Genomic DNA, 20,268 nt, shown 5'->3' with positions numbered 1-20,268 from the left:
AATAGGATAGATTTTACTGCGAAGTGGCGCAGAAGAATCAATTAATGAAATAAAATATAAATTTTGTACATTTTTACACAAGACTTTATACTGTAATATGCTTACGTTTGTGTGATCTCTTCATTACTGATGTTTGTGTTATATTTCGATTTTTTAGGGATATGAATGAAGATGCTAGCCAGAAGCACATATTTGGTACGCGAGCTTATCCAAGGGAACTAGACTTCGGCTTTTTCGGGAACCCATTCTACAGATGGCGTATGAGCGGAAAATCGGGAACGATATGGCCGGGAAACATTCCCGTTTTATTCGACCCTCCGGATCCACCGTAATTATCATTTAATAATAATAATAAAACCCTTATCCGCACCCCAATTGTGCAAAGAGCACTACGTTATATAAACGCAGTGTTATCTTGATCGTTTATACATGAAGGAAAGGTGATCAGCCCTCCGCTTCAGGTACCAGTCCAGGGTAATATTGAATAAATATTACAGTGCAAAAATCGCTTGTATTTATTTGACCCCCCCTGGGAATCGAGCCCGGGACCTCCAGAACGGTAGCCGAACGTGCTGACCATTACACTACGGAGGCGGACAATTATCATTTAAACTGTTTGAAAAAAATAGCTCTCACGACACTTGGGTAGGCTGAGAGAATAGAGCGCCACACCAATCTGTCTTTGCACAACAATCTTCGCCTCTTTCAAATTCATGTATCTCCTCATAAATACCCGCCGATTAATCTGACTCCTGACCTGACCACGTTCAAGAATTCGAAATGCTGACAAGTTTTCTTCGTTCTTCCTCTTCTTCTATTACCAACCACATTCGACTCATAATTTATTTTTTTCTTCACACATTCTATTCACTTGGCCAAACCATCTAAACACACCTTTCTTAATTGTATCGATAATTTTTTTCTCAGTCATTTTTTAAATCGTTTATATTTTACGTAACGATTCATACTTTTAAATCTCAACATAGATGTAGAAGAATATAGAAGTTTGGGTATATACATAGCTTAAGACCTGCCAATAGCTTATTTATGCGTGTATTAATGTGAAATAAATACATAAACCATCGTCCATTTTCAATTAAAAAAAGGATATTTAATCATTGATTTTAGGAAATGTTTTGCACATTTAATCAGTTGTAAATGTTACACTGTAAAATACATTAACCGGTTTTTATTTTATTTTAATGAGCATTCATCTTATAAAATATTATTGTTTTATTTTTATTTAAACAACGCAAAATAAATATTTATAGCGTTACAAAATAACACGTTTATTCGCAATGCGTTACTAATTACACCAGTTTGCTCATACTTGAAATAAATCATAATTATTATTTAAATAAGATTCCATTGATATCTCTTGATATAAGAGTATGGACTTCCGGGTATTTACGGGGCTGGTAACCCGTCACATGCTGGTTCAATCAATAACTTTATGCTGTGCAACATTCAACATTTTACAAAAGGTTGTCAACAACGCCTTTAAATAACTTCTTCTTCGTCTTCTAACCCTTATCTACACCTAATGGTGTATATGTCACTGCATCGTAATGACGTAGTGTTATCTTGATCGTTACTTACATGAAGGCAAGGTGGTCACTCCTGCACTTCAGAGACCAGTCCATGAAAATATTAAATAAATATAAGACTGTTAAATAACTGTATTTTTTAATACCTAATTATATCAGCTGCCTCCTATTTTGTCTGCCTCCCTAGTGTTATGGTCAGCACGCTCGGATACCGTCCTGGAGGTCCCGGGTTCGATTCCCAGGGGGGGTCAAATAAATATAAGTGATTTTTTCACTCTTATATTTATTCAATATTACCCTGGACTGGTACCTGAAGCAGAGGGCTGATCACCTTTTCTTCGTGTGTTAACGATCAAACAACACTGTGTTTATATAATGCAGTGCCCTATGCACCATTGGGATGCGGATAAGGGTTTGAATTGAAAAATTATATCAGCTCCCTATGTGGGCATACGGAGTCCACAAACTGCCTTCAGACACTTCTGTTAGCTACCAGCTCCTCCAAGTCAGGTCCGCGTCCCAAAGTTCAATAAACTCAGATATATTTTTTAGAAATATCGTCGAAATCAGTCGTAGAAACCTTTAGAAATTTTTACGATTTATTTTACATACCTGAAATTACATCGTGCATATAAATAAATATATAATTTTTAAAATGTGTTCTAATCTCTTCACAAATCCTGTGCTTTAATTCACTTAGAATTTTGGTTACTAAGATTTATCTAATATATTACCATAAAACGAGAATTCGGAATTACATAAAAATGGAAACGGAATTTTAAACTGTATATATTTACAACATTTTGAGTGTGTCCAAATACTGGATTATTTCCAATTATAGGAGTTATTTTTCAAATCATTTTTTGATATCTCATCAAAGATGAAGAAGAATACGGAAGTCTGGGCATTTACGGGGCTAACGACCGTCATAGGTTTGTTTAATGTGATCACTTTTCACACATGTAACATTCACCAATTCTACCTATTATTTAAAACCACACTACTCAAATTCTTGGAAGTTCTATATGTATATATGAACCAATTTAGAAACATTGTTCTTGAATCACTTGAACCTCACTAGAGACATTGGTGAGATGAAAAGAAGCTTTTTATTGAGCAGAAATAAGAAGCTTCTAGTGAAAGACTTATAAACCTGTAAAAAAGAGTTTTAAAACATGCACAGTTCTGCAAGTCATAAAATTCTTTTTATATGAAATATGAGATGATTTTTTTACAGAGACTATGGGGAGAAAGTGGAAGATGAGAGACGGGAAGCTATTGAACCTGAATCTGACGACGTAGTTGACCCAGAGGTTGGACTATCGGAATCGGCTGAACAAATGACTGCAACAAACTACTTGGAAAAAATCTTTAAGAAATTCGAAAACCTGAAACCCTGGTGGATGGGGTGAGTCACATAACTGTTTATTTAAGAAATTCGTTCACTTACATTTTTAGTCCAATATTCCCATATTGAGATTTGTGTTAATTATCATAATTATTAGAAGTTAGTCACATTACTATTTATTTAGGAAATTCGATTCACTTACATTTTAAGTCCAATATCCCCTTATTGAGATTTGTGTAAATTCTCATAATTATGAGATGCTAGTCACATTACTATTTATTTAAGGAATTCGATTCACTTACATTTTGAGTCCAATACACCCTTTTTGAGATTTGTGTCAATTATCATAATTATTAGAAGTTAGTCACATTACTATTTATTTAATAAATTCGAATCCCTTACATTTTTAGTCCAATATCCCCTTATTGAGATTTGTGTCAATTATCATAATTATTAGAAGTTAGTCATATTACTATTTATTTAGGAAATTCGATTCACTTACATTTTAAGTCCAATATCCCCTTATTGAGATTTGTGAAAATTCTCATAATTATGAGATGTTAGTCACATTACTATTTATTTAAGAAATTCGATTCACTTACATTTTGAGTCCAATACACCCTTTTTGAGATTTGTGTCAATTATCATAATTATTAGAAGTTAGTCACATTACTATTTATTTAATAAATTCGATTCCCTTACATTTTTCGTCCAATATCCCCTAATTGAGATTTGTGTCAATTATCTTAAGTATTAGAAGTTTTTCAAATTACTATTTTTTTTAAATCGTTTCACTTATATTTTTAGTCCAATATACCCTTTTTGAGATTTGTGTCAATTATCATAATTATTAGAAGTTAGTCACATTACTATTTATTTAATGAATTCGATTCCCTTACATTTTTAATCCAATATCCCCTTTTTGGGATTTGTTTAAATTATCATAATTATTAGATGTTAGTCACATTACTATTTATTTAAGAAATTCGATTCACTTACATTTTGAGTCCAATATCCCCTTATTGAGATTTGTGTCAATTATCATAATTATTAGAAGTTAGTCACATTACTATTTATTTAAGAAATTATTTCAACTTAATTTTCTGGACCAATACTTCTTTACAAACATCCCCTTAGTGGGAGCTACGTCAATTATCATACATTCATAACAGTGTAAATTTATGAAAAGTAAGTCAGTCACATCTCTATTTATTTGAGAAATTTGTTTAATTCGCATTTCTGTTCCAATACCACTTTAGTACTGGTTATGTCAATTATCACATATTTATTGGACTTTTTAAATTTATCGTGTAATTTGATTAAAACTAATTTACCATCACGCCGTTTCGTCACAAAGTTTGACAGAAATAATATAACACCACACCACTCTACTTTTGCAAAAAATATTTCCGCTTCCACATTCATGCATTTCCTCATAAATACCCTTTAATTTGTTCCCAAAATTTTGAATAATGTTATTAAAATATTAAATTGATCATCTCTAAACGACACCACCTTCTATTTTTATACATAGCGCCACATAACTTCACATAATCACATAACAATACATAACGTGATTTCTTTTACTCAACGTTTTTTAACACCTATCCGCACTCAATAGTGCATAGGACAGAGAAACAGTGTTATCTTGATCATTTATATACACTAAATCAAGGTGATCAATCTTGTTCTTCAGGTACTTGCAGTATAGGATAAAATTATGTTAATTTTAGATTAAAAAAAAAATCATACTTCTTTTGACCCCCTGGGAATCGTTCCCGGTACCTCTAGCACGGCAGCTAAAGACGATAACCATTACAGGCATCGGATTTAACAATTTAATCTTATAAAATATTGATTTTTATCGATTTCCAAACGACTAAAGTAAGTTAGCAAATCTGTGCTATTACGGCTATTTTCACCACAATATTTTAAATAAAAAAATACTAATAATGCATGCAATATTTTACATCGATTTAACGAAGGGAAGTAGAACAAAATGGCTATCTTTTCTTTTAATACGACAGGTCGGTAGCACGTGGTCAATCTAAATAAAAGCTCCAACAAATCCACTTGGCACAAATTTACACTAGGGCAGCGATAATCCAGCATATAAATTAACATAATTCGCGCAAAAACAATGTCTTCAATTCTCAGCAAAACGTAAATATTCTATTCCGACCACAGCATACAATAAAACACTCGTTTACGACTAATTATAGAAATATAATGATTCGGAACATACTTGCGAGTACAGTGAATAAAAAGCAAAAAATATATACTTAAACCGCCGATTGCAGAGATCTATTGTATTTAGTATTCTATTACCTTAGCGAGAAGATGAAAAACAAAACCATAAATATCGTCACAACCATGAAAGTGAATCAGCTACATACATCATGTATTCGCCATAGTATAATTCCAAGAAAATCACCCTTCTCTCTGTGGACGTGCGTTGAATAATTAAATTGTTTTTGGCAAGACGCAAAAAATATATTACGCATTTATGCGTTGGTATTGCACACCTTCAAGGTGCCAAATCTGTTTGGATAATTCATAGTTACAGCCTCCTACGAGTCGTGTTGTTATATACCTATATTGTATATATACATTTTATAAGTTAAACTTATGAGGGACTGATACTTTTTCGGTTACCAATGAATATGGCATGGTATTTATATATTACTTTTTCTCGGTTTATATTTAAATATTAACAACTTTAGTTTTGATATCAAGTAATCAAATATACAGTACCTCTCATAAGAAGCACCTCTCATTAAGAGTAATTCGCATTTTTTATTGAAAAAAATCCTGCTCAATATCATTTCTTAAATTAAGTAAAACTTGAATTAAAAATAGATAGATATTGCCACAAAGTGACTGCCGAATCAAATGATGAATGTAATTCGCATAATGAGCAAAACGATTGTTCATGACAAGTTTTTCTCTGTCTTACTCTGCTCCTATTTCCAACTACGTGCGTCTTATATATTTTTTACCTTCTTTCCTCACTCATTCGATACATGTATCAAAACCACATTTTTCGATATTGCAATTATCGCTTAAAGTGAATTCTTAACACTTGTTAAAGCTCTGCTAGTAAAATTGATTGTTAGATCATTTTTCCGAATTGGAATCGGAATTGGATGAACATCACGAAATGACTAAAATAAATTGTGCATCGATTTACATACAATGAGACACAAAACCATTAGTTCTTATATAATAAATCTATATATTGTCCTTGTAACTGATATAAAACGATCACAAATACTATAAATTACATTATAATATGGTCATTTTAAACACTGTATCCATTAATAAAAATGTAGACATAATAAATCCTTTACTTGTTTTGTTATACTAAGAATTAACTTATTGTGTATTCATGAAATACCTTAGAATGCGAGGAATAATTTAGACATGTGCGGTATATTTATCATGTCTATTCTATTGTTTTAAAAGTGGTTAACAGTCAAGAAGCGTATCCTGTTTTGTCACTCGCCCTTGAACTGACATTGAGTCATATTCAGAATAGATATTGGGTGAGTTTAGCATTTCCAGAGAGTAAGTCTTGTTTTTTTTTTTCATTCGGACTTGGCCGGGAATCAAAAAAGGTTAATAAAAATCAATTCAACAAAAGCCACAGTCAAACTTACGATTGTTGAACGAACGCAAATATAGAGATGGAGTGTGTCCAAATTGTACGTATTATCGTAGAAAGATTTATAAATTATGACGAAGCAGCTTAGTTTTACACAGATTTTAAGTCATGGGTTACGGAAAGATATTGTAGTTTGTACAAAAAAATACATAACGTAAAAAATTTAAATAGAGGACAACAGGATATAGAGGGTGAGAAACAACCTAGTCTCTTTTTATGTTTAAACCTTTCATTAATTAAGATTTATTTTAAATCTTTATTTAAATAAAATTAAAAATAAGAAACAGCTCCTACCCCCTCATTAACCTTCAACGTCCCAAGGACACAACTCTAAAATTTATATTTTGCTTGACATATGGTGATTTACACATAAATAATGCGTAATGCATCGAAACACGTATCACGATAGATTAAAACAAAATAGTGATATGAACCAAGTAAAACAATTAAAAATATTTTTAATCGCACTGGTTTCAGTTTACTTAGAGACAAAGTCAAGAGTTTAATTCAAAGCGTTTAAAACGTAGTATTACCGGTGCATGAATCCCTTCGCTCTTCCAACAGGAAATTAACACTCAACTCCCAAACTACCTACCCATTTCCTACTCGCTTCACTGCCCATTAAAGCAAAGACAATTGGTGTGATAGTTTTTTTGCAACTTCATAACTGCAAGCGATTACCGCTTCAATATTTAGAATATCTACGTAAAACGAATTTTCTTCATAAAAAAGAGCTCTGCCGTGTCTTATATTTGTGAAGCAGATGAGTCATAACAGTTATATATGAGAAAATTGGAGATTAAAATATGACTTTACCAATTGTTTTGGTAAATTTGTTTGCTACTTCATAACTGCAAGCAGAGTCGTGAAGTCTTGATTCTATATAGCCAGAAAAGCAGTACCTACCCTGGATTACACGCGTTCTATATAGACACACGACCATTGCCTAATATGCCTTATCCTTACCCTACCCTGATGAAAAACTCTGTACACGCCAATGACTTCAAGCAATTCCCGCTTCAATATGAAGAATTTCTACGTAATATGACTTTCCTTAGTACCTACATAAGAACTCTTTAGTGTCTTGTATTTCGAAGATAAGTAATCTTACAACGAAGAAATCAAAGATTTTAAGGAAATGTTTTTTTTTAATTTTATTCAAAAGAGAAATTTGGGTTTCCGCGAAGAGTCCGCGACACTAACCACGGACCACAACCCTACACAATTAAGATAACTCTATGGTTCAGGTACCAGGACCGGGATTTCTTTGTATCTACCAGTTTAGCTTTCGCTGTCAGGCTTTCATTTTCTTTCATGGTCAGTTGTCGTGTTAAATAATCAGAAACCGAATTAAAGAAAAAAATAACCCCGTTTAAACTATACTGTTTTTTTTTGTAAATGCTTTCTGGCAATTATTTGTAGAACAGCTGTCACAGTTAATTACTTAAGAGTAGAACAAACTTTAAACAAGGTTCCTATATTTATCGTTCATCAAAATTGGTCAACGATGAATATGGGAATTTGTTCTACTCGACAATGTCAGCACTGAGATGGCGTACATAGTAAGTCGATATTCATATCGTGTCCCTATATTCACATAATTTGTCTTGGACTTGAGCTTTGATCTTTCTTTTTTCCCCTTTTTCTCCCTCCCGTCCCTCTTCCAGGTATTTATATTAAATTACATATTACTGTACAATCCCAATACTTACTAATTTTAAAGGAGAGCGTTTTAAAGGTAATATTTTTAATGTAAATGATATTTTCAACATTTTTTTTGCCAGTTACATTATCTATATTTCAAAGTAAAATAAAATTGTATATTAATTTTGTTATACGGTAGCCGAAACGTTGGTCATAAAAATAATCGTTTTTAATTCTAATATTTTTCTATATAAAATGTTTTGCTTATTTTTTACGATTTAATTTGTCTATATTTAATTTTTCAAATGCGATTAAATTTAAGGAAAGAATAAATATTTTTCGTAGGAAGACAATCATATTTTATAAAATATTTCTTTATTTCAGTACAGTTATGAAATTATTATATTAAATATGGATGCTCTTTTGTCAATATTTAAGAGAAGCATACTGGTGATACCAAACGTTTCCACATATTAACTCCATTTCAAATATGTTAGGAAATTGTGTACTTTTAATGAGAAGAGGCATTATGTGAAAATATACTGATCTGTAAAATTTATAAATAAAATAAAATAATTAAATTAAATAATAATTTGTTTCAGACCGAATGTCTGCGTGGAACACTTCGAGAATATGCGCGGAGGGAATGACTCGATTGAAGCGTCCGAGGTATTCGGGAGCTCCGTTATCTTGAACGCTTGCATCCAAACGCGCAATAAATACGAATGTTCACAGCAGTAAGTATTCATATAAGTTTTTGGACAGCCCAGATCTCCTAAATCAAATAAAACTTATCGTGCGTGGAAGAGGTACTAGTCAAAAATCTATTTTTGCAGTATTTGAACACAATGCAAACTATGCCATGTTCATAAACTAACTAATAGAATAGAGCATAGAACGCCTCACTAATCTGGCTTTGCAAAAAATCTTCGTTTCCTCCACATATTCTTATATATACCCCTCGATTATTCCGACTACTGACTAAGTTTTTCTCGGTATTCCTCTGCTTCTACTACAAAATTTTCATCTACTCATAAATATTTTACTATTATTTCTTTACTCATTCGATTCATATACCCAAACCAAACTTGCAACCCAGAAGGCTTATTTTCCACTGTCTACAAAATGTAGTTTAGTACATAATTTATTAAATTTTTTTATACAAAATTAAGATGTTATAATAATAAATCGTAAAAATTCCTTTGACGTAATGCAAATTTCAAGAAACACTTATTATTTATAGATGAAATATGAAATTTATTGATTACTTAAAAAAATTCACACTTGTGTTATATATTATACCACTTACTTATTGAGTTTTATTTCATTTTACACGACTAGTTTCGAAAACTGCGTTTGTTTTAATGCTGATGGTGATTGCAAAAACTTGTACAATCACCTCTTAATGAAAACATCTGTAGTTGTCTAAAATAGTCGTGTATAATGAAATTGAACTCAAATGGTATGATACCAGTGTTTAATTTTTTTTAAATAACCAAGAAATACGAATTTAATGTGAATACACACATTCGTAATCAACGCTTGAATGGTAATTTAGTCACTTTGTTTTACAACTTTTCAATATACATAAATTTACTCTTCTTACATAATTGCATTGTCAACTAGTTTCGAAACAAACGGCTTATTATATATTATTAATAATAAAAATAATAAATTTGGATAATTTGTATAACGTCCGTTTTGTCAAATACTACCTCAAGGGCGCTTAAGATATACATATAGAGATATTAAATAAAGTAATTAAATGTAATGGATTGCAAATATCCTTTCTTTACAGGAGAACCATCGACGGTGTAATGAAGTCATTGACTGTAATACACAAGTGCTGCCATGGATCAATACTCAAAAATCTAAAGGAATGTGTTGAAGTAAGTATTTTTTTTAATTACCAAATTTCCAAGTGACTCTGAAACCTACCTACGGCTTATACAATACCGCTTATCATCTAAGTAAATCGTTGGTCCTATTCCGTAGTGTGTTTTTACTGATGTTATAAAGGAACGCTTAAAGTGAAATTAGTCGTTGAATTTTCGATACTTCAACAAGATAAAGAAGAACGTGGAAGTCTGGGCATTTACAGGACATACGATCCTCTGGTTTGGTTAAGTGATCACTTTACACACGTGTAACATGATTGACAACTACTCTACTCACTTTTTGTCACTCCTAGATATATTGGTCATGTGAGTTTACAACCGCCATCTATGTTAGAATAGGGAAAGCTCTAATTATGCAAATATTTATTCTATTTGTATGCAAGGTCCGAATCATGGATTAAATTTACATACTTGAGACCCGCCTGAAAACAAGATTTTAAAATGCTTTATGTAGCTTATGATTTGACAAGTTCCTCATCTGTGTTGAGATGTTAAAAATGTAAAAAAAAATAACTTCTAAGCAGAGATAATACAGATTTGTGAACACATATTTGAACACACTCAAAATATTGTATATAAAATCAGTAGGTTATAAATAATTTTATATTTATTATATTTTAACCAATTAATATTTTATTCAAGGTCGAGACAGATTCTATGGTCGATACAATTAGGAAATTGAATGGAACCGAGTTTTTGAAACTATCAAAAAATATCGATAGTGATTTGATAGAAGGGAATGTCACCATTTTTGTTCCTACCAATAAAGCCTTCGGGAAATTTATCGAGACACTGCTAGAATCGGTAAATATTACACTCTATATTTTGTTCGATTGTTGCTTATAAGGCAACCCTGTAATCTATTGTATGTTAAATATTGTAACATGTGTGGATTTGCATTTTAGAATCGAGTTGAACTGTACGTCAATCCGACAACGCGTCATCGCAGAGAGGCCGAGGAATTGGTAACGGATGAACTGATTCTGAGCCATATCATTCCCGATGTGAATGAAATATCGTACGGCACTACTTTGCACAGGTAAATTGCCTATATCTATGTTTTATACTCCAATTTATTGGTGGAACTGCATTTCATATAGTAAAACAACAACTATACTTTTTTCAATTTCATTTTATTTGACCAGTGACCGGGTTTTATTACATACAAAACAAGGCAGAGGTTGATAACCATTATTTTATATATTTTTTGAGAAAAATTTGTTTAAATTGAATGAATTTAAGCAGCGTATTATAATAATTATTACATAAAAGTCATGGTATGAGTTTTGCTCGCCTCCGTGGTGTAATGAATAGCATGTTTAGTTACCGTGCTGGAGGTCCCGTGTTCGATTTCCAGGGGGGGGAGTGAAAATAAATATTAGTCATTTCACAATCCAATATTTATTTAACATTGGTCCATGAAGTAAAAGAGTAATCACCTTGCCTTCATGTAAGTGACGATCAAGATAACACTATGTCAATGCAGTGCCCTATGCACCATTTGGTTCGGATAAGGGTTGAAAGAAGGGCTTAGGTGGGATTTTATGTAATTTTATTGCGGAAATGGATATTTGTCAATTTTTGTAAATTTAAATAATAATGCGTGAATCTCGAACCGTCGGTTGACAATTCCTTCTATTGCACATTTGTTGAGAACTTGTTTGATATAAAAAGTCGACAGACAACCGACGGTCCCAGATTGAATTTTTGTTATTATTAAAACATGCTTTTGTTAACTCCTATTTTATTGTGTATATAATTTCTAACCTCCCACAAGACAAATGATGTCGTTAACGACAAAATCAAATAAAATTAAAGTCGAATAAACTATTTGGCTGTTGTTTTATTAAATGAATTGCGAAAAAATAACGGAGAAAGTGATAAATCTATTTTGTATTTCTTTAATAAAATAATATTTTTCCTCGTAGCGTTTATGAGAAATCTACCATGCGCGTAAGTAATTTTGGCCCGGAACGTAATCTGCTGGTGAACTGTGCGAGGGTGATGAAAGCAAATATCTTCACAAACTATGGCATTGTCAACCAAGTGGATCAAATACTGGTAAGTTTTATATTTTATTAATATTTAATCAAATACAATTCTTAAATATTAATGTCATTACTCGTGGGTAATTTAAAAGAATAACAACAACAACAAAAAACAAACAATTATTTGATTCTTTGATCGCAATTTACTATAAACCTTAAAAAAAACTAGAAGAATTTCGTTTTGATCTTTTCCACATTTACTTTATTTGATCAGCGATTAGGTTTCATTTTAACCGCCATCATTAGATTAGTCTCCCACTAGACAAATTTAATTTAAATTAACTTTTTTAATTTTACAAAATAAATTTACGTAGCATTTTATAATAATAATTAGGTATAAGATATGTTAAAGGATTTAAAGGGTTTTCTGAATTTTTTATTTTATTTTTAAATCATGGATTATGTCTGATTTAAAAAAATCTTATTATTTCAACGTATTTTATATAATTGATCTGGAGACTAAACTTTTGATGTTTATTTAGAATTTGTGATAAATTTCTCAATTTAAAATTGAACAAACCTATATCAGTATCGAAACAGATTATATTGAATACTTTTTTGGTAATGACTACTTATAAATATTTTTAATTAAATTGTGTTTATATTTTAGATTCCTGTGACAAAGAGCATTTACGAAATTATAGAAAAACACCCGGATTTATCTCTGTTTTACAGATGTAAGTTTAATAATCAATCAACACATTTTAAACAAAACCCTCTCTTCCTTTTCCTATCTCCATCTCAACTTATTGTCATTATAGACTGTTGGATCTCTCCGTCTTCAGGTTATAATAATAATGACGTTATATTTTAGTCTTGAGGAAAACCAAATTGGATATGACTCTAATCAATAACGGAACGTGGACAATATTTGCGCCGACAAACGAAGCATTTAAAAAAATGGAAAAGAAGCTGTTTGCCAACGATGGATGTCTGAAAAGTAAGTGAAATATGCATATACGTATAAACCTGTGACAAATAAAAATTAAATTTAACAAAATATATTCGTTTTCGATTCAATTGTCGTTTAATAGATTTAAAAATGTTCATTGCTTCACAAGCACAGAAAAATTAAACTTAAGAAATATGTCCTCTCTCTTTTCTTTTTCTTCTTCATTGAATCACACTGCGACACAGCAACACGCGGGTTGGTATAGCTAGTATACATATAAACATACTTTTTTGTCTTGAATTTTTAAATGATTTCATTGTTTTATCTAATTTATTCACAGACATAATGAAGAATCACATACTGCCTGAATCCTACATGTGCTCAGCTCATGTGGAGACTACTGTGAACAAAGTCAAGAACGCATTAGATGAATTATTGTACCTCAGCATTCCGAATAGTCCACCAGTTGATACGGATGTGAGTTTACAACTTTTTATTAAGAGAAAATCGGTTGTATGAGTAAATAGTGACAACTCTGTTACAACGACAAATTCGAAATCATGTTCGGAATGAAAAAAAATATAAATAAATCTTTTTTGGTTCTAGAAATAATTGATGCAATATTATACATTGCTCTCTTAGTATTTATTAAGAATTTTATTATTACAGGATTATAAAATCGTTATGTGGAGTTTAATTAAAGAAAATCTCTCTTAATTAAATTAATTTCTTATTTGATTCATCAATCTCCGTTGATTCATACTTTATGAAAGAAATTATGATAGGTGAAGTATGAAACAAATAATTTAGATTACAAATTTTCTAAATAACGAGAGAATACTCCTTCAGTGTTCTTTTAACTTAAAATTTTCATCCAAAAATCTTATCAGTGTTTTATAAAATTGTTAGAGATATTGTATTTTATCTTTAATATTTTGAATAAATAAACGATAAAAATATTATTTCAATTAATTTGAAAGAAGCACATTTGGATTGCTATTTATTATCATTAAGGGATGATTTCGATGCCGACTTTTAAAAGCAAAAAAATGTACATTGCACTTTTTTAGGTGATAAATGAAAACACTTTTACTGTTGGTGAAGCAACTGTCGTCGATCCTGATATTATTGCGACCAATGGAGTGATTCATATTATCGATACCGTCCTGATTCCCGATAATGGTAAATACTTATATTTTATTTATTAACGCCTAGAAAGCTTTAATATTTCAATTATAAAAGATTTTATTAATTGAAATTATTTATTTCAACATACACTAAATTAAAGATTAAATTTTACAATAATGTATCTTCTGAGTATTAATTTATTGGTTCAATCAGTATTTATTAATTGGTTTGTCATACCTCTGCCTTCATAGATAATGTTTATTATCCTATAAATATTTATAAAGTTACATTATTTAATAATTTTAGGATAATAGGAGCATGTTACACATAGAGCTTTATTGTGAAATGCTTAAAGTTCCATTGATCAAATGTAGTAAAAAATTCATCGATTCTATATGTTAAATGGTTTCGATTAAATACCATATTATATAAAACATGATGGGTGCTATTCTTTAAGCCTTGCTCTAATGTTAATCCAAAATTATATCTTCTATGGAAAAAATATCAAACCGGCACCTTTCTCGAGTCGATTAATTTCAAATCGATCGAAGATGGCACTATATTGCGGTAGGAAAAGTAGATTTAATCGAACAAAGAAATATCATGAACAATAAATGAGTTAATTTGTATGGTATTATCCTCAATTTGTTTACTAGAAGTTACACGTTACAAGTGACTTATTTCATTCGTTAACTTTGGCACATATAATTTGGTAACAGGTGTGGTTAAGATATTTACATCAAAGATGATTCATTTAATGCTTTTGCAAGAGTATGTCACTGTGGTTTTAATATAAGATAAGTTTTAATAATGGTAACAGATTATTAAAATATTATTGATCTATATGATATACGTTTGAAATTTTGTGCAGCTCTGCCCCTTAATGAATTGCTGGTGAAGAAAAAACTGACCACCTTCCTTGAGATGCTCAAGAAAGCTAATATGATGAAGGAGGCACTGGCATGGAAAAATGTGACGATATTCGTACCAACTAACACAGCGTTCGAGGAATTCGCTAGTAATATCACCATCGACAAGTATAAGTTTATGATCGAATATGAAGGTATTTTCATTTAATTATAATATTATTGTTTTGGATGGTGGACTACACTACTACCATCCCTTGCAGGGATGCTCTGTGCTCCATCATCTTTCATTTAAAATTATATATAATTTTTATCTTAGGTTAATACGTTTATGGTCGAATATGAAGGTATTAATTTAATTACAATATGGTTTTTGATGGTGGACTACACTACTACCATCCCTTTCAAGGATGCTCTGTGTTCCATCATCTTTCATTTAAAATAATATATAATTTTCATCTTAGGTTAATACGTTTATGGTCGAATATGAAGGTATTAATTTAATTACAATATGGTTTTTGATGGTGGACTACACTACTACCATCCCTTTCAAGGATGCTCTGTGTTCCATCATCTTTCTTTTCAAATTATATATAATTTTCATCTTAAGTTAAGTTCCCTGTGATATTGGCATATTATCCGTAGGGTGAATAATCCGATGTCCCGTAGAATAAATAATAATAAATGGAAATGTAAGTAAAGTAAACCTAGGTTGTACGGTAATTTTGATAAACTAATATTTACAATATTATATTACAGAAGAGGAAGATAGAGAGTTTACAGATGTCTTTAGAGAGGAAATAAAGACATTTGTACGTCAGCATGTCGTAAATGGATCTCTGCAAAGTTGCGACATGAAAAACAACGCCATGCTTCCAACTGTTGGCCATTCCTACGTGAGAAACAATCTATACTCCACGGTACATTTTTGTCTTCTAAAAGTTGCTTTTTATTAATTACTTTTTCCAAGTGTTGAACAAATAGGTACTAATAATAATTAATTTACAATGTCAATTTTAGCTTCCATCTTTCATGGACACGTACAATAGGGCTACCATCGAATGCGCGAGACTACTACATTTTGATTATCATCAATGCAACAACGTCATCCATCAGATCGACAAACCTTTGGTTGACCATAACAAAACGCTGATGGAAGAAATAAGGGATCGCCCCGAGTTGACTAAAGTTTATGAGGTAAGATATAAAATAAAACATTTTCACAATTTTCAACATGTCTCAATTTATATATAGTCCCTGCGGTCAAGGTAATAGTTTTCAGACCAAGGTGGATACATATTTTGAATACTTTTCTCTTTCAGTTTATAGGAATATTCTTATTTTTAAGTATGTGACTGAATTTCCAAAGACTGCTCAACATAATTCAATTCTCTTGGATACTTCTGCTGTCTGATTTTGCTTCTCTTCTTTGATCTACTAGTATGTCCGAGATAGACGTGTTCTTCAACAGCTTAATTTTTATTCCTATTATCAATTTTAATACTGCTGTTGGATGAACTCATGATTTTGATTTTATTTGCGTTGAAATCTTAGCCAAATTTTTACGAATCAAAATGTTTATAGTATTCACTCGGCAAAATATTTTTTTGTTATTTTAAAGTTTTCTCAAAATATAAAAATAATACTTTCTTACAAACTAACACAAACGATGTTCTAATTTATGAATTTCTCTCGACTAGTTTTCTGATCCTCTGTATATCACCAAATGGTTTATTCTGCTATATGATCGCGTTAATGTTATCCATGCCATATTTATGCCCATACATATATCACAAAGCACCAAGAATGTGTTTTGCGACCATATTGGCTGAGCTACGTTGGTGAGCGATGGCGACTTATGGTGTATTATATATATACTCGTATATATATATATATTTATATATATATATATATATATATATATATATATATATATATATATATATATATATATATATATATATATATATATATATATATATATATATATATATATATATATATATATATATATAATATATATATATATATATATATACATATATATATATATATATATATATATATATATATATATATATATATATATATATATATATATATATATATATATATATATATATATATATATATATATATATATATATATATATATATATATATATATATATATATATATATATATATTTAAATGAATTATTTATTGTGACATAGCATTATTTTTAAATCTTTTTGGTGATTTTAGGTTCTGTCGTTGCTTTACTTTCTTACATTTCTTTTAAATTTCCGTTATTTTTTAAAAACTTTATTTTAATGCGTAAGAGAATATTTACTTTTTCAAATGTATTCAAATTGCAAAAAAAAAATCATTTGTATGTAAAAATGCACAAAATATATATTTCGTTGAATGCGCAACAATACGAAATATTTGGACAAGTCTAAACTAAACAAAGTCCAAGTTGAGAACCCGTAACTAAATTGGCTACCCATTACCATTTCTGACCAATTTATATATTTTAACTTTATCATTATGACTTTATCTTCGTTGACTGGTTTTAGACAGAAAAAAAGTCTAATATCGATGTGGAAGTTTTGTTTGAGATGACACAATTACAAAGATATAACGGCATTGTATTTAGGCAAGTCGAAATAAGATAACACGCGAATACATTTCAAGCGATTTAGCTGTTGTTTTTTTCCCTAAATCTCCTCTTTCAATTTCATCTAATATTTCATTCATTTTTCTTTCAGCTACTGAAAGGAACCAAGATGCGAGACGTCCTGCATAACGACAACGACATAACTTTCATCGCTCCCATGAATGAGGCCTTTAAGGCTATTTCGAAAGAGGAATACCAAGAATTACTGGAAAATAAAGAAAAGGCCAACAGCCTATTCCGCAAGCATACGCTTAAAAGTAATATTACCTTTTAAGCTTACGTATAACTTAATTTACTTTAATTAGGCAGAGCCGCAAATATGTATAAGCTTTGTTTAGTTTTTAAAATTCCAAGTTAGATACAAAAGTATTACATCAGTGGTGACTAACCTTAATACATCATGCACCATTTTTTTCACTGATGAGTTTTTGTTTATCTTCTTATTTTCTGTTTCAAAAGATATATCTATATTTAAGGATAAATCTACAATAGTAAGATATGAATCAGTTGCTTTTGTATGTAATTACAATAATTAAATGAAAATATGTTTATAATTGAGAGCATATAGTCTCTGAGCAAGTAAAGTCATGAAAAGGACGTTCAAATGCCTCTCGAAATATCTTGCGCGTTTGTAAATCCGGCTAGAGTAACATCTCACAAGTAGCAATAAAATTTTCAGACGCCTGAAAGTTGAAAATTTCAAAGGCTGTACTGATTGAACTGAAAACACATTGGTGTTTTAAAATATTGATATAGGCGGGCGCAAGGATGCAATGGGCCACTTCAAATCATCTTATGCGCCACGTTTGGCTACCCCTGTATTTCTCTAACGTACTGATCTTGTTTTTAAGATGTATTATGCTGTTCTGGACTTGTTGATTCCCCGTGGCCTCTGATTTCATCCGTATCCACAATTGACAACGATCGCTACCTGTACCGAGACAAGCATATTGGCTCAGCGAAAATAAAGAAATGTGACATCGTCGCTAAGAACGGAGTTCTACACCTGGCTAATAAGGTATGCTATTTTGTACCCATCATCCCCTTTAAACTTGTATACAAGAAATTGTTATTTATATTTATGTATAAAATATGTATATTTTTTAGATGATCACCAATGCGATGATGAAACCCAGGGTCAAGAAGACTAGGAACCCTACTCTGGATTTTCTGCTGTTTGGAATTTAAAACATAATAATTTTTAACTATCTTACTACGTGTGTATGTTACATATAGTTAATGTTAAAATTGTGATTTTTACATTATATTACATATGTTACTTTAACTATTGCGCAAACAGGAGTTGTACTATTTTTTATAATACTAACTACAGGGTGGCGCAAAATTAATCACACTATCGGAAGATGTTACAATTTTCGCAAATGGTGTCGTACGTCAATCATATTTGGCATTTGTGAACGACACAGCTGCAGTTTATAAACATATTTAGCGTGGCGCTAAATCTGTTTGTACACTGCAGCTGTCTAGTTTACAAATGTCAAACATGATTGACGTACGAAGCCATTTGCGAAAATTATAATATCTTCCTATAGGGTGATTAATTTTGTGACACCCTGTACAATTGATGCACAAACTTAAATTGTGTCTTTTAATTATATTACGCAAATAATACTATAAGTACCTCATTCATAACAAAAAATTGTGCTATTTTGTATCACATTACGTATGTTACTTCAATTACTGCATAAACTAAAATTGTGCTATTTTATATTATATAACGTATATTACTGTCGTTAACGCAAAAACTAAAACTGAGTTTTTTTTCTATTGTATAACGTATATTACTGTCGTTAACGCAAAAACTAAGATTGTGCTATTTTATATTATATAACGTATATTACTGTCGTTAACGCAAAAACTTAAATTGTGCTATTTTATATTATATAACGTATATTACTGTCGTTAACGCAAAAACTAAAACTGTGCTATTTTCTATTATATAATGTATATTACTGTCGTTAACGCAAAAACTAAAATTTTTCTATTTTCTTTTATACAACCCATTTTACTATAAGTAATGCACAAACTAAAATCGTGCTTTTTTATTATATTAATTTGTTTTAGCTTTATAATTAATACATAAACTTTATTGCGTTTTTTTGTAATGCATGTCTAATAATTTTTCTTGTCTAGATGATTAACATTTTGGTTGTTAGTTCACGACGGGTGAATTAATTTTAATGGAACAGAGATAGGTCCAATATTTAATGTAACTTTATTGATTACGTTTCTTTAAGGACTTATCAATGATTCTCATAATGTTAGTTTATAACTTAAAAAAAACCATAAAAGCCTGAAGCAAAAATTTATGACTTATGGTTCATTTTACGGATTTCTCGGACACCGTAAAATGGTTAGTAATAAGATATTCATATAAGTTTTGCATGACAAGTTATTTTATACAATGAAAACTTATTCATGTATTCAATTTCTTTACATACATGTTTTGTATATATTTTTTTAATATTATGGAATAAACAAAAAAAGAATTTTTCAAATTTTGTTTTCTTTGTAATATGTAGTTTGTTAAACCCTTACGCATACCTACTACT

At 30.4% G+C, this 20,268-nt stretch overlaps 1 protein-coding gene across 1 annotated transcript; it reads left to right on the top strand.

Annotated features, from left to right (window-relative positions):
* Nucleotides 1-126: 126 nt before the first annotated feature.
* mfas (midline fasciclin) lies at nucleotides 127-20,032 on the top strand. The gene is made up of 17 exons (XM_088274894.1): nucleotides 127-328; nucleotides 2,785-2,955; nucleotides 8,806-8,940; nucleotides 10,002-10,092; nucleotides 10,744-10,905; nucleotides 11,007-11,140; nucleotides 12,030-12,162; nucleotides 12,760-12,826; nucleotides 12,964-13,089; nucleotides 13,382-13,518; nucleotides 14,112-14,223; nucleotides 15,041-15,232; nucleotides 15,795-15,955; nucleotides 16,056-16,232; nucleotides 17,787-17,952; nucleotides 18,547-18,713; nucleotides 18,803-20,032. Exons 1-17 carry the CDS (start codon nucleotides 162-164, stop codon nucleotides 18,881-18,883), a joined length of 2,379 nt encoding a protein of 792 aa, XP_088131020.1. The 5' UTR covers nucleotides 127-161; the 3' UTR covers nucleotides 18,884-20,032.
* Nucleotides 20,033-20,268: the final 236 nt, after the last annotated feature.

The sequence above is a fragment of the Brachycentrus maculatus genome, unplaced genomic scaffold (assembly GCF_059751285.1).
Source record: "Brachycentrus maculatus isolate JH-2025_06_01 unplaced genomic scaffold, ASM5975128v1 h1tg000743l, whole genome shotgun sequence".
Classification (NCBI taxonomy): Eukaryota; Metazoa; Arthropoda; class Insecta; order Trichoptera; family Brachycentridae; genus Brachycentrus; species Brachycentrus maculatus.
The sequence above is the reverse complement of the archived record's forward strand: the minus strand, read 5'-3'. Positions and strand labels throughout refer to the sequence as shown.

Excerpts from the sequence above, each read along its gene's own strand:
- mfas (XM_088274894.1), top strand. The coding sequence starts at position 162 with ATGAATGAAGATGCTAGCCAGAAGCACATATTTGGTACGCGAGCTTAT. Across the intron at positions 12,827-12,963 it reads TTTATCTCTGTTTTACAGAT|TCTTGAGGAAAACCAAATTG; the intron begins GTAAGTTTAATA and ends GTTATATTTTAG. Across the intron at positions 14,224-15,040 it reads CGTCCTGATTCCCGATAATG|CTCTGCCCCTTAATGAATTG; the intron begins GTAAATACTTAT and ends AATTTTGTGCAG.